The sequence below is a fragment of the Sebastes fasciatus genome, chromosome 6 (genome assembly GCF_043250625.1).
Source record: "Sebastes fasciatus isolate fSebFas1 chromosome 6, fSebFas1.pri, whole genome shotgun sequence".
Lineage (NCBI taxonomy): Eukaryota > Metazoa > Chordata > Actinopteri > Perciformes > Sebastidae > Sebastes > Sebastes fasciatus.
The window spans coordinates 27,096,038-27,111,473 of record NC_133800.1 but is presented as its reverse complement, the minus strand read 5'-3'; the positions used below and the strand labels follow the sequence as shown (position 1 = coordinate 27,111,473).

The window sequence follows — 15,436 nt, the reverse complement described above, 5'->3', positions numbered from 1 at the left end:
ACGATGCATTTTCCAGCTGATCCTAGAGGCTTTTTAAATAGTCTATTTAGCTTAAGAAGTACTGTAGGAGAAATGTCTCAACCCATAAAGGAACATTTCATCCTTCAGTTTATCACAAACATTCAAAATCAACACATCTGGAGATACAGCACATGGTTTTCAGGAAGAAAAAATGTAATCTGAAAAGTAACTAAAGCTGTCAGACAAATGTAGTGGAGGAAATAGTACAATATTTCCCTCTGAGATGTAGTGGACTAGAAGTATAAAGTTACATGAAATGGAAGTACTCAAGTAAAGAACAAGTACAACAAGAACAAGTTTGTTCTTAAGTACAGTTATTGAGTAAATGCACCACTGGAGTGATGAATAAATATACATGGTGCAGGATACATATGTGAGAATGGTAAAACACTGATGCAACAATCACAATCTGGTGCAAAAGTGCTGAATATTTATAACACAAATTGATCCAGTATTTAAGAGTATAGTAGCAAAGTAACACGACCACACAGACTGAGGAATGTACCATGCCTTGTGCTGCCTTGAGGTCTCCAGTGCTAGCTTTAAATAGTGCTAACTGTGAGCTGGATTCACTTTATGTTTAGCAATAACTGCAATGTTTGGGACATAACCATACAACCATTTAACCAGCCAACTTACAGTTTCATGCACGCATACATACACATGTCCACAGAGAAAAGACCCTCCTCCGCCTCAAGTTAGTATGAAATGGTTGATACCAATGGATTCCTTGCGTTTTTATAGTTTCATATGACAGTATCTTCACTCTAGCTTTAAAAATGAGTCCATACAACTGGAAAATCACAAGTTGCGTTAAAGCGTTAAAGCAATTAGTGGAGTTAAAGCAAATTTGTGTTAATACGTTATTATTGTGTTAACTTTGACAGATATACATAAATCAAGATATAAAATGACTAATCCAAAGCTAGTAGAGTTGAATCATATCGCCCACCTTGAACATACAGTGTGTATATTCCTCACACTACATATATTTCTCCTAATATCTCTGCTTCCATGTGTCGCTCCAGGTTTTGTCCAAAGCGGTTGGACGTGCCACTACTCCATCCTGTTCCGGATGCTGATGCAGGTGATCATGTGGATGTTTTTTGTGCCGTGTGAGATTGGAGCTCAGACTGTCGTCTACTGTGCTGTGTCAGATGAAGCCGCCAAACACAGCGGAGGTTACTTCGTCGACTGCCGACCAGCTACTCTGCGTCCTTTCGCAAGAGACGCTGGTGTGGCAAAGAAACTGTGGGAGGCCAGTGAGAGACTGGTGAAACTGGCCTGATGGTGGAGCTGATTCTTAGAGAGTTATTTATGGTCATGTACGTTTTTTTTACGTTTATGTTTTTCATTCACATTTTTGCTGCGTACCATGCATGAGTACATTTTTATTTAATAAAAATATGATTTCATGATTTAACACTTTGGTTGAATAACACATGATTTGACATGGTGGTTATTTCTTAAAACATGTTAAACATAAAATATTAAATATTTTTTTTAACTAGGTGTTTCTGGAGTCAAACATTTGTTTACAATGTCAACGCATTTTATTATGTTTGTTTTGTTTTTAACTTAAAAATAAATATTTTTTTAAACAGGTAACAATGCTAAGGCACATTATGTGGAAAGCTTCTGTAAAATATGTTAATTAATCAAATAGCACCATCAGCTGGTTAGAAAATTAAATGTCAGTTATTTACTTAAAAGAATAGAAACTGAAACTTAAAGCTGATTTCAACATTGCTGAGACGCCATTACAGGGTGAAGGATCTCCACTGTAAACACAGATCAGAAGGATTGTAACCTGTAATTCAAAGGGACACAGATTTGGTGAGTCTTGCTGTTAATCGGATGATTCACAAATCAGAGGAAATGGCTGAGAAAATTGTTCTTGTTGAAAGTTACCTGAACTGCCATGTGTGTTCAGAGACTTTCAGAGATCCTGTGTCTCTGAGCTGCAACCACAGCTTCTGTTCAAGCTGCCTGAAGAACTTCTGGGAACAAGCTGAAAACAAAAACTGTCCCATTTGTAAAACAAAGTCCTCAACGGATGAACCAGCAGTGAACTTTGCTCTGAAGGAACTGTCTGACTCGTTTGCTGGGAGACAGAAAGCTGGATCATCTGAGACAGAAAAAGAAGAGAAGAAAGAGGAGGTGGTGTGTGATAAACATCCAGAAGTCCCATATTTGTTCTGTGAGGATGAAGAGAGAGCTGTGTGTCCTGTCTGTGAGTTTTCTCTCCACCAGAGTCACAAGGTCGTTCCTGTAGAACAAGCAGTCAGTGACCTGAAGGACCAGCTGAAATCTGACTTAAAGTCTCTACAGGACAAGAGGGACACATATGAAGAAGTGGAGAAAACATACAATGAAGTGATTCAACACTCCAAGAAGCAGCTGTTGTTCACAGAGAGGCAGATCAGAGCAGAGTTCAACAAGCTCCACCAGTTCCTGAAAGAGGAAGAGGAGTCCAGACTGGCAGCTCTGAGGGAGGAAGAGGAGCAGAAGGGGAAGACTATCAGCAGAGAGATGAAGATGATTCAGGAGCGCATCTCCTCTCTGTCAGACAGTATCTCTGCTGTTGAAGAAGACCTGCAGAAACACAACGTGCCCTTCCTCAGCAGTTATAAAGCCACTCAGACCAGAGCCAGAGTCCAGTGCTCACTGTCAGATCCACAGCTGGTCTCAGGAGCGCTGATAGATATGGCCAAACACCTGGGCAACCTGTCCTTCAGAGTCTGGGAGAAGATGAAGGACAAGGTCCACTTCAGTCCTGTCATTCTGGACCCAAACACTGCAAGCCCCATTCTCTATCTGTCTGATGATCTGACCAGTGTGAGACGTGGAGACACAATCCAGCAGCTTCCTTACAATCCAGAGAGACACACTAATTCTGCCACTGTTCTGGGCTCTGAGGGCTTCAGCTCAGGGAAACACAGCTGGGAGGTGGAGGTGGGAGACCATCCTGACTGGTATGTAGGTTTGGCTAAAGAGTCAGCTGACAGGAAGGGAGAGCGAATTCATTCACCAGAATATGGAACCTGGTGTTTAACTCATCGCAGTGGAAAATACACTTATGGAGTTGGTGAGACAGTCAGAGTGAAGAAGAGTCTCCAGAGGATCAGAGTCCAGCTGGACTATGACAGGGGGGAGGTGTCCTTCTACGACCCTGAAGACATGACTCACATCTACACTCTCAGAGACACTTTCACTGAGAAACTCTTCCCATGGTTCATTATTGGATCAGCTGGTGATGCTAAAACTGCTGATATCAAAATCTGTCAAACTGAGATTCTCTGTGATGTTCAGGGAGGGTGGTGAGGTCGAAGTGATTTATTAGGATTTTTATAACAGAAGTGTTTTCTTGTCAGTTAGATCTTTATGGGAGAGAATCTGTAATTTCAAAGTACATGAAGAAAATATAGAGATTAAGGTTAAAGAAAAAATCTGATTTGATCTCTTTAAGCAAATTACATGATGGAACACATTCCTTGTTTGTTGTAAAATATATTTCCAAAGCACAGAATGAGAAACTAAAGCATAAATGGAGGCAGAATAAGTTGTGTGAAGCATTCTCGCCAAAATGGTGTTTGTGATGTAAATATGCTGCAAGAACTGGGACGAGTAGATTTACTGTCATAATTATATTTTGACGTTTATCTACAGATTTTTTAAATTTTATTTTCCAAGGACCTACAACCTTAAGTTTACATTAAAAAAAGCAATAATTTTAAATCACATAATCACAAAAAGCCTAATCTTACCTTGTTTACTTTTTACATTTCACAATTGCTTCATTGTGTTTCATAGTAACTGGTTACTTTCATAGATAAACGCTTCAGTTCCTTCACTTGTTTTATGTGCAAACAAATCAGTTTAGCAGTGATGATGCAGAATTACATTCTATTCATTTTATATCATTTTGAACAAATATTTTCAGAGTCAACATACCAAATAATACAGTTGATAGTGTTGATTTATGGGTATAATGTTCATTCTGTTTAGTTCCACAAGGTGGAGACAAAGTACACTTTTTCTTTTTACAGGCTGGCGAGGATTTTGATTATTTTATTTCCACTTTGTCACATTTTTTACATGGATATTATTGTTTCCTGCACAGTTTTGTAATTGTTTATGTAATTATCTCAGAAATCAGATACACAAATAGAATTATTCAGCACTAAAGAGGCTGCCTGTTAGTTTGTGTTACTGTAGCATCTTCATTTAAATTCAGATGTTGTGGATACAGATTGTTAATAAATAAAACACTTTATCATTATTTCCATGTTTCTTTTACATTCTTCCTTCTGTGCTTTTCTAATTTATTTATTTCCTGTTGGTGTTAACCAAAAGAAAAACTCCACTCAGCTGTTTAGTGACATGTAGAAGTACATACAGGTGGTGAGCGACACTGTGTGCACCAACACTGGTGTGCAGTTAGATATTCCTGTCCTCTGTTAGAAGGTGCAGGTGACTGACTATGATGAAGAAACAAATGACTATCCACAGTCTTTTCCAACAAAACTGTCCAGGACTTAAATCCACTTTCAGCATAACATGTGTAATGTTATCTGTAAATATACACTAAAAATAATAATCAATATATGTAATAAGGAATATTAAAGCTGTAAGGTTTTCTCTCCACATCAACATACTGTAGAATGAGTAGAGTGGAGCAGTGGTGGAAAAAGTATTCAGAGCCTTTACTTAAGTAAAAGTACTAATACAACACTGTGAAAATACTCCACTACAAGTTAAAGTCCTGCATTCAGAACCGTACTTAGGTAAAAGTATGTATCAGCAAAATGCATTTCAAGTAAAAGTACTCATTGTGCAGTAAAATGTTCCCGTCAGTGTTTTACTATTATATCTGATGTTTCTAGATTAATATTCCTGCTACATTAATGTGTATGATGCATTTTACTGCTGTAGATGTTTAAGGTTGTGTTGATTTTAACTCCTTTATATACTGGTGGGTAGTTTAATCTACAGCAATGCATCATATTCTATAAGATCGTCATATGTTTGTTTGTAGCGTAGCTGTCCTAAAAAGTCAACTTTTCATGTTGTCAGAAAAAACAGACCAGTTTTCAGCGTTGTGACGATGCATTTTCCAGCTGATCCTAGAGGCTTTTTAAATAGTCTATTTAGCTTAAGAAGTACTGTAGGAGAAATGTCTCAACCCATAAAGGAACACTTCATCCTTCAGTTTATCACAAACATTCAAAATCAACACATCTGGAGATACAGTACATGGTTTTCAGGAAGAAAAATTGTAATCTGAAAAGTAACTAAAGCTGTCAGACAAATGTAGTGGAGGAAATAGTGCAATATTTCTCTCTGAGATGTAGTGGAGTAGAAGTATAAAGTTGCATGAAATGGAAGTACTCAAGTAAAGAACAAGTACAACAAGAACAAGTTTGTACTTAAGTACAGTTATTGAGTAAATGCACCACTGGAGTGATGAATAAATATACATGGTGCAGGATACATGTGTGAAAATGTTAAAACACTGATGCAACAATCACAATCTGGTGCAAAAGTGCTGAATATTTACAACACAAATTGATCCAGTATTTAAGAGTATAGTAGCAAAGTAACACGACCACACAGACTGAGGAATGTACCATGCCTTGTGCTGCCTTGAGGTCTCCAGTGCTAGCTTTAAATAGTGCTAACTGTGAGCTGGATTCACTTTATGTTTAGCAATAACTGCAATGTTTGGGACATAATCATACAACCATTTAACCAGCCAACTTACAGTTTCATGCACGCATACATACACATGTCCACAGAGAAAAGACCCTCCTTCGTGACAAGCTAGTATGAAATGGTTGATACCAATGGATTCACAAGGTGCGTTAAAGCGTTAAAGAAATTAGTGGCGTTAAAACAAATTTGCGTTAATACATTATTACCGTGTTAACTTTGACAGATATACGTAAATCAAGATATAAAATGACTAATCCAAAGCTAGTAGAGTTGAATCATATCGCCCACCTTGAACATACAGTGTGTATATTCCTCACACTACATATATCTCTCCTAATATCTCTGCTTCCATGTGTCGCTCCAGGTTTTGTCCAAAGCGGTTGGACGTGCCACTACTCCATCCTGTTCCGGATGCTGATGCAGGTGATCATGTGGATGTTTTTTGTGCCGTGTGAGATTGGAGCTCAGACTGTCGTCTACTGTGCTGTGTCAGATGAAGCTGCCAAACACAGCGGAGGTTACTTCGTCGACTGCCGACCAGCTACTCTGCGTCCTTTCGCAAGAGACGCTGGTGTGGCAAAGAAACTGTGGGAGGCCAGTGAGAGACTGGTGAAACTGGCCTGATGGTGGAGCTGATTCTTAGAGAGTTATTTATGGTTATGTTCGTTTTATTTTATGTTTATGTTTTTCATTCACATTTTTATTTAATAAAAATATGATTTCATGATTTAACACTTTGGTTGAATAACACATGATTTGACATGGTGGTTATTTCTTAAAACATGTTAAACATAAAATATTAAATTTGTGTTTTAACTAGGTGTTTCTGGAGTCAAACATTTGTTTACAATGTCAACGCATTTTATTATGTATGTTTTGTTTTTCACTTAAAAATCAATATTTTTGTAAACAGGTAACAATGCTAAGGCACATTATGTGGAAAGTTTCTGTAAAATATGTTAATTAATCAAATAGCACCATCTGCTGGTTAGAAAATTAAATGTCAGTTATTTACTTAAAAGAATAGAAACTGAAACTTAAAGCTGATTTCAACATTGCTTAGACGCCATTACAGGGTGAAGGATCTCCACTGTAAACACAGATCAGAAGGATTGTAATCTGTAATTCAAAGGGAAACAGATTTGGTGAGTCTTGCTGTTAATCGAGGAAATGGCTGAGAAAACCGCTCTTCTTGAACGTTTCCTGAACTGCCATGTGTGTTCAGAGACTTTCAGAGATCCTGTGTCTCTGAGCTGCAGCCACAGCTTCTGTTCAAGCTGCCTGAAGAAATTCTGGGAACAAGCTGAAAACAAAAACTGTCCCATTTGTAAAACAAAGTCCTCAACGGATGAACCAGCAGTGAACTTTGCTCTGAAGGAACTGTCTGACTCGTTTGCTGAGAGACAGAAAGCTGGATCATCTGAGCCAGAAAAAAAGAAGAAGAAAGAGGAGGTGGTGTGTGATAAACATCCAGAAGTCCCATATTGGTTCTGTGAGGATGAAGAGAGAGCTGTGTGTCCTGTCTGTGACGTTTCTCTCCACCAGAGTCACAAGGTGGTTCCTATAGAACAAGCAGTCAGTGACCTGAAGGACCAGCTGAAATCTGACTTAGAGTCTCTACAGGACAAGAGGGACAAACACAAACAAGTAGAGAAAACATATGATGAAATGGTTAAACACTCCAAGAAGCAGCTGTTGTCCACAGAGAGGCAGATCAGAGCAGAGTTCAACAAGCTCCACCAGTTCCTGAAAGAGGAAGAGGAGTCCAGACTGGCAGCTCTGAGGGAGGAAGAGGAGCAGAAGGGGAAGACTATCAGCAGAGAGATGAAGATGATTCAGGAGCACATCTCCTCTCTGTCAGACAGTATCTCTGCTGTTGAAGAAGACCTGCAGAAACACAACGTGCCCTTCCTCAGCAGTTATAAAGCCACTCAGACCAGAGCCAGAGTCCAGTGCTCACTGTCAGATCCACAGCTGGTCTCAGGAGCGCTGATAGATGTGGCCAAACACCTGGGCAACCTGTCCTTCAGAGTCTGGGAGAAGATGAAGGACAAGGTCCACTTCAGTCCTGTCATTCTGGACCCAAACACTGCAAACCGCTGGCTCTATCTGTCTGATGATCTGACCAGTGTGAGATATGGAGACACAAACCAGCAGCTTCCTGACAATCCAGAGAGAAACACTAAGTATGCAGATATTCTGGGCTCTGAGGGCTTCAGCTCAGGGAAACACAGCTGGGAGGTTGAGGTGGGAGACCATCCTGTCTGGAATGTAGGTTTGGCTAAAGATTCAGTTGACAGGAAGGGAGAGGCAGGAACCTCACCAGAATATGGAATCTGGTGTTTAGCTCATCGCAGTGGAAAATACAGTGATGGAGTTTGTAAGACATTCAGAGTGAAGAAGAGTCTCCAGAGGATCAGAGTCCAGCTGGACTATGACAGGGGGGAGGTGTCCTTCTACGACCCTGAAGACATGACTCACATCTACACTTACAGAGACACTTTCACTGAGAAACTCTTCCCATGGTTCAATATTGGATCAGCTGGTGATGCTAAAACTGCTGATATCAAAATCTGTCAAACTGAGATTTCTCTGTGATGTTCAGGGAGGGTGGTGAGGTCGAAGTGATTTATTAGGATTTTTACAACGTAGGTGTTTTCTTGTCAGTTAGTTCTTTATGGGAGAGAATCGTGTAATTTCAAAGTACATGAAGAAAATATAGAGATTAAGGTTAAAGAAAAAATCTGATTTGATCTCTTTAAGCAAATTACATGATGGAACACATTCCTTGTTTATTGTAAAATATATTTCCAAAGCACAGAATGAGAAACTAAAGCATAAATGGAGGCAGAATAAGTTGTGTGAAGCATTCTCACCAAAATGGTGTTTGTGATGTAAATATGCTGCAAGAACTGGGACGAGTAGATTTACTGTCATAATTATATTTTTACGTTTATCTACAGATTTTTTTATTTTATTTTCCAAGGACCTACAACCTTAGGTTTACATTAAAAAAAGCTATAATTTTAAATTGCATAATCACAAAAAAGCCTAATTTTACCTTGTTTATTTTTTACATTTCACAATTGCTTCATTGTGTTTCATAGTAACTGGTTACTTTCATAGATAAACGCTTCAGTTCCTTCACTTGTTTTATGTGCAAACAAATCAGTTTAGCAGTGATGATGCAGAATTACATTCTATTCATTTTATATCATTTTGAACAAATATTTTCAGAGTCAACATACCAAATAATACAGTTGATAGTGTTGATTTATGGGTATAATTTTCATTCTGTTTAGTTCCACAAGGTGGAGACAAAGTACGCTTTATTTTTTACAGGCTGGCGAGGATATTGATCATTTTATTTCCACTTTGTCACATTTTTTACATGGATATTATTGTTTCCTGAACAGTTTCACCAACATCTGACCTTTCTTAAGGGTATTGTAGAAAATGTCATGATTACTTATCCTTCAAAATATTTCTAACTATCCCTCTGGGTATCTGGGAGACAATCATAAGTGACTGTGCCTCTTGATATGTTGCTTCATTTAGTAATTGTTTATGTAATTATCTCAGAAATCAGATACACAAGTAGAATTATTCAGCACTAAAGAGGCTGCCTGTTAGTTTGTGTTACGGTAACATCTTCATTTAAATTCAGATGTTGTGGATACAGATTGCTAATAAATAAAATACTTTATCATTATTTCCATGTTTCTTTTACATTCTTCCTTTTGTGCTTTTCTAATTTTTTATTTTCTGTTGGTGTTAACCAAAAGAAAAACTCCACTCAGCTGTTTAGTGGCATGTAGAAGTGCATACAGGTGGTAAGGGACACTGTGTGCACCAACACTGGTGTGCTGCAGTTAGATATTCCTGTCCTCTGTTAGAAGGTGCAGGTGACTGACTATGACGAAGAAACAAATGACTATCCACAGTCTTTTACAACAAAACTATCCAGGACTTAGATCCACTTTCAGCAGAACATGTGTAATGTTATCTGTAAATATACACTAAAAATAATATATATATATATAATAAGGAATATTAAAGCTGTAAGGTTTTCTCTCCACATCAACATACTGTAGAATGAGTAGAGTGGAGCAGTGGTGGAAGAAGTATTCAGATCCTTTACTTAAGTAAAAGTACTAATACAACATTGTGAAAATACTCCACTACAAGTTAAAGTCCTGCATTCAGAACCGTACTTAGGTAAAAGTATGTATCAGCAAAATGCATTTCAAGTAAAAGTACTCATTGTGCAGTAAAATGTTCCCGTCAGTGTTTTACTATTATATTTGATGTTTCTGGATTAATATTCCTGCTACATTAATGTGTATGCTGCATTTTACTGCTGTAGATGTTTAAGGTTGTGTTGATTTTAACTCCTTTATATACTTTTGGGTAGTTTAATCTACAGCAATGCATCATATTCTATAAGGTCGTCATATGTTTGTTTGTAGCGTCGCTGTCCTAAAAAGTCAACTTTTCATGGTGTCAGAAAAACAGCCCTGTTTTCAGCGTTGTGACGATGCATTTTCCAGCTGATCCAAGAGGCTTTTTAAATAGTCTATTTAGCTTAAGAAGTACTGTAGGAGAAATGTCTCAACCCATAAAGGAACACTTCATCCTTCAGTTTATCACAAACATTCAAAATCAACACATCTGGAGAAACAGTACATGGTTTTCAGGAAGAAAAATTGTTATCTGAAAAGTAACTAAAGCTGTCAGACAAATGTAGTGGAGGAAATAGTACAATATTTCTCTCTGAGATGTAGTGGACTAGAAGTATAAAGTTGCATGAAATGGAAGTACTCAAGTAAAGAACAAGTACAACAAGAACAAGTTTGTTCTTAAGTACAGTAATTGACTAAATGCACCACTGGAGTGATGAATAAATATACATGGTGCAGGATAAATGTGCAAGAATAGTAAAGCACTGATGCAACAATCACAATCTGGATGTAATAAACAAAGTATCACTGACGTGTCAGTAGAACAGGTTTATTGTCACATGTTCCTGTTGGCTGCAAAATAAAATATGTTGTTAAACTGGTTTAGTGTCAGTCAGCCTCATCAAATGTTCAGTCCTCACTGGAGGACTCAAGAAAAAAACTCTCCTTGTTTCTAGTTCAGGGTTTTTTATGAGCTTTAGAAGTTAAATTCTTTATAAAGTAGACAAGAAACAAAAGAAATGTTAAGACCTACAATTTGACTACAGACGAAGACGAATTTGTACTGTAGTGAATGAAGAGAGAAAATGTACCTCTGAAAACACCATCTGCTGGTGACTAATTGACATGGCAGCATTTCCTCCTAATAATTCACCCTGTGACGGAGGTGAGTGACGATGAAAGAAGATTTTTGACATTGTTGAGCAGAGCTCAGACGCCATCACAGGGTGCCTGTGTGCAAACACTGCGTACCCCATTCTCTATCTGTCTGATGATCTGACCAGTGTGAGATGTGGAGACACAATCCAGCAGCTTCCTGACAACCCAGAGAGATTCACTAAGTATGTCACTGTTCTGGGCTCTGAGGGCTTCAGCTCAGGGAAACACAGCTGGGAGGTGGAGGTGGGAGACCATCCTCACTGGAATGTAGGTTTGACTAAAGAGTCAGCTGACAGGAAGGGAGAGCTATATGCCACACCAAAATATGGAATCTGGTGTTTATTGCATCATAGTGGAAAATACACTAATGGTCTTTGTGAGCCAGTCAGAGTGAAGAAGAGTCTCCAGAGGATCAGAGTCCAGCTGGACTATGACAGGGGGGAGGTGTCCTTCTACGACCCTGAAGACATGACTCACATCTACACTCACAGAGACACTTTCACTGAGAAACTCTTCCCATGGTTCGGTATTGGAAAGGCTGGTGATGCTAAAACTGCTGATATCAAAATCTGTCAAACTGAGATTCTCTGTGATGTTCAGGGAGGGTGGTGAGGTCAAAGTGATTTATTAGGATTTTTATAACAGAGGTGTTTTTTTTGTCAGTTACAGATAATTCCAGTTAGTTCTTTATAGGAGAGAATCTGTCATTTGAAAGTACATGAAGAAGATGTAGAGATCCAGATGAGTGAAAAAATAAGATATGATCTCTTTCAGCAAATAACATGATGTGTTTGTGTCGTAGAACTGGGACGAGTAGATTTCTTGTGATCATTTTATTTTAACTTGTATCTACAGATTTTTTTTTATTTTCAAGTATTAACAAACTTCAGTTTGCATATTATTTTTTAAATAGTCTTTAATTTTAAATCATGTAACCACAGAAAGCCTCACCTTACCTTGTTTTGTTTTTACAATTTAGAATTACTTTTCATCTTTTAATTATCCAGGTTGTGAAAGTAATTCAGTAAATAACTTTCTGAAAATGCATTTATATGATTACATTCAGATTTCTAAATGCTTTAAAAAAAATCAACATCATGTTTTACTTTGCAGAATGGACCAATGTTGATAATAATAATTCATCTGTTATTTCTTTACCATGTGTGACTGCTGACTGTCAGACATATTTTATATATTATCTCTGTTTTATCCAAACAAACTCAATTTACTTCCTTATTTGTGTTTCTTTGATTGTAGAAAATTCTGCAGAAATTGCTTGATAATATTTATATTACTCTTCAATGTTTAAACCAATTTAGAGAAGACCAAAATTGCAATAAAATTAAAAATATTGACTTTAAGATTGTGTGGATTAGGGCTGCAACTAAAGACTGTTTCTATTATCAATGAATCTGTTGATTGAAATATCAGAAAACTGAAAAATGCCAAATAAAAACAACAAATTCTCAAATTGGAGCAAATGTTTGGAAGTTTTTCTTTATAAATAATTTTCTCATTTCCAATAATACATATTAAATGTTGACTGCAAAGCCCTGACCTTGAATTGAATTGTGGATGTTGAATTTTAAAGGTTGCGAGCAGTGGTCACCTTAATCTTGATCTCTAACATTAATCTTTATCTTTCAGACTGCATAGCAGCATTTATTTCATAATTCTTGAACATTTATGAAGGTGGAGCTGCTGTTTGTTCCTCTGTGTTTATGTTAATTGTCCATTAGATGTGAAACAACCTATCAGCACATGAGACTGTGTTGGATGAACTGCAGGATTTCACACTGTGGATTCACTTCATGTTGGATTCAGCAACTTGTATGTTTTCTACCTGGTCAGCAAATATTCTGGTCAGAAACATTAGGGACGCACCGATACCGGTACTGGATCGATATCGGGCCGATAAATCAAATAACTGGATCAGATATCGGTGACAATGAGGCTGATCTATTCAATTCAATTTTATGTTTATATACTATATACATTATATACTGTAATTTTAATTCCTGTTTAAGTTTTTACCAATTTGTTGCTGCATTAAAAATGTTTACACTTGAATTGTAATTACTGTTAATTTTGAGGATTGTTTACCAAGTTACTGTATGATTTATTATTTAATTAAAAAAACAATTAAATCAATTTATATCTATGTATTTATTGGTCACATTATGTTCTACATAGTTATGAAAACAATGTTTAAGTCAAGTCTGATGTTGTCTTTCACATAAAAGAATGATCCCAGTCACTTCCACACAGTGAGGCATACAGCTTCTTACTCACTGGTATCAGATCGGTACTCGGTATCGGCTGATACCCAAAGCCCAGGTATCGCTATCGGTATCGTGAATGAAAAAGTCGGATCGGTGCATCCCTAAAAAACATTAACGAGTTCATTTCTGTCCTGAGTTTCTTCTATCAATATAAAATCAAAGCTGTGCTGCAACACAGAAACTGATTCACTTTTCTATTTAAATGATCATTTTATTGATAACACCTTAACACATTTTCTTGAAGTTATAGAAACACGTGTAGCATGTAAGAGAACAGAGCAATAATCCGAAGAATCAGAGAACTAGAGGATTAATATTATTATAGAGAAGAAACCCAAAGTGACAGAAAGAGACAAAGGGAAACTAGAAAGAGCCGACTGCAGAGAAATGATTGAATAAGGTTGGAAACAGAGGGAATGGGAGAAAGAGTGAAAGACGAAGAGAAGCCAACTCAGTGTTGTCAGTGCAACTTAGTCACTGGCTGGAGAAAGAAGATGGCAGAGGTTCAGAGTGAACACAGTGCCTCCAGTTCATCTCAGCGATGCTTCATCTGACTAAACAGCTGACAGGAAGGCAGCAGAGCTCGCGCTGACCTCAAGAGACCAGAGAAGGACCGGTAATGTAGTTTATATGTAGAGCTGCACAATGAATCATTTTCTGTCATGATGTCAGCTTTGATCTTTCATACAGAATCAGGGTTTATTAGCGCTATTGGTGCATTTCATTTAGTTAAGAAAGTAAAAAGCATCTGGAAACAGTTGCTGATATAAGATGAATAAAGGAGAATGATTTTGTTCCTCAAAATCTCTGAGGAAAACAATCATGTATCAACATCATGATGTCAAACTGTAATCATTTTGGTCATAACTGTGATCAATAATTATAATGGGAGCTTTTCTTATTCTACAGTGATAAACTGCTGTTGTCTCTGACTGCATTGTCTGATAGATTTAGAGACACTTAAGTCAACTTATTGTGCAGCTACATTAGAAGCATCAATGTGGCCTCCATCTGAGTGTTTTGGTGCTTTACTTTGTGTGACTGCGCCCCCTGCTGGAGCTCATTCACTCTCTGAACTGCCTCTCATCTGTCAGTTGGACTCAAAGTGCTGTACTATGGAGGTACGAACCTGCCAAGATAAAAAAACGAATAAATAAATGACTCGATAAATACATACATATGCCGTTAAATGTACCAAAAATATTAAAAATAGATGTAGGCATAAATTGATTGATAAAATGTGACATAAAATATTTTCTTCTTCATTTATTTATCTTTGTATTAATTCCCATATATACTCTTTAATTTAATTTTGATTAACTTTTCCATTTCTTTATTTATTTTAAATACATTTTTATTATCATTCTAATTAATTAATTAATTATTAAATTGTATGTATTTAAGACATCAATATTTCTTTATTTATCAAGTAATTTATTTATTCATTTTTTATTTTGGCCTGTTTCGTCCTCCATACTGTTCCTCACAGTGACATGCAGGCGAAGTGAAGCAACAGTCACTCTTGGTGCTGATGGTCAACAAGCGCTCCTCGTTTCTTTGAGCTACGTACAAAAGGCAGCCATCCTGCACTGACAACACAGAGCCCCATAGAAAAGCATGCGAGGTCATCTTCATCACATTGTCATTATCATCATCATCATCATCATCATCATCATCACTGTCAACATCCTCATAGTGCCACAGTCATTAACATCATCATCCTGATCATCTTCATTATATCATCTTGAGACAAAAATAGTTTTATGCACTTAAAAAGCTGAGAAAATAGACAGAGAAAGGTCGAGTACACCAGCATTCAGTAGAAAATGAGAAAACAAAAAGGAAAACACCAAAAAACAAGTGTCCCGTTGACCGTCATGCAAAGAAAATGCCAGCTACGCTTCTAGTTAGTTGCAGTTGTGTAATACTGTGTACTCCCTCATCTTAACTATGTGAATCCTATTATATTGATTTTCAAGGCTAGTAAACACACTATGAAGAACAGAAGAACAACACATTTGTACAGTACATGCTGCTATCTCTTCTTTTTTTGGAGGGTGTTGGGGGTCTGGTAAGCAT

At 37.3% G+C, this 15,436-nt stretch overlaps 2 protein-coding genes across 2 annotated transcripts; both read left to right on the top strand.

The window, feature by feature from the left end:
• The first annotated feature begins 1,851 nt into the window (after positions 1-1,851).
• LOC141769637 (zinc-binding protein A33-like) lies at positions 1,852-4,303 on the top strand. The gene has a single exon (XM_074638931.1). The coding sequence runs from the start codon at positions 1,879-1,881 to the stop codon at positions 3,343-3,345; it is 1,467 nt and encodes a 488-aa protein (XP_074495032.1). The 5' UTR covers positions 1,852-1,878; the 3' UTR covers positions 3,346-4,303.
• Positions 4,304-6,777: 2,474 nt separating this feature from the next.
• LOC141769638 (zinc-binding protein A33-like) lies at positions 6,778-9,444 on the top strand. The gene is made up of 2 exons (XM_074638932.1): positions 6,778-9,151; positions 9,295-9,444. The coding sequence occupies exon 1, from the start codon at positions 6,907-6,909 to the stop codon at positions 8,332-8,334; it is 1,428 nt and encodes a 475-aa protein (XP_074495033.1). The 5' UTR covers positions 6,778-6,906; the 3' UTR covers positions 8,335-9,151; positions 9,295-9,444.
• The last annotated feature ends 5,992 nt before the right edge of the window (positions 9,445-15,436 follow it).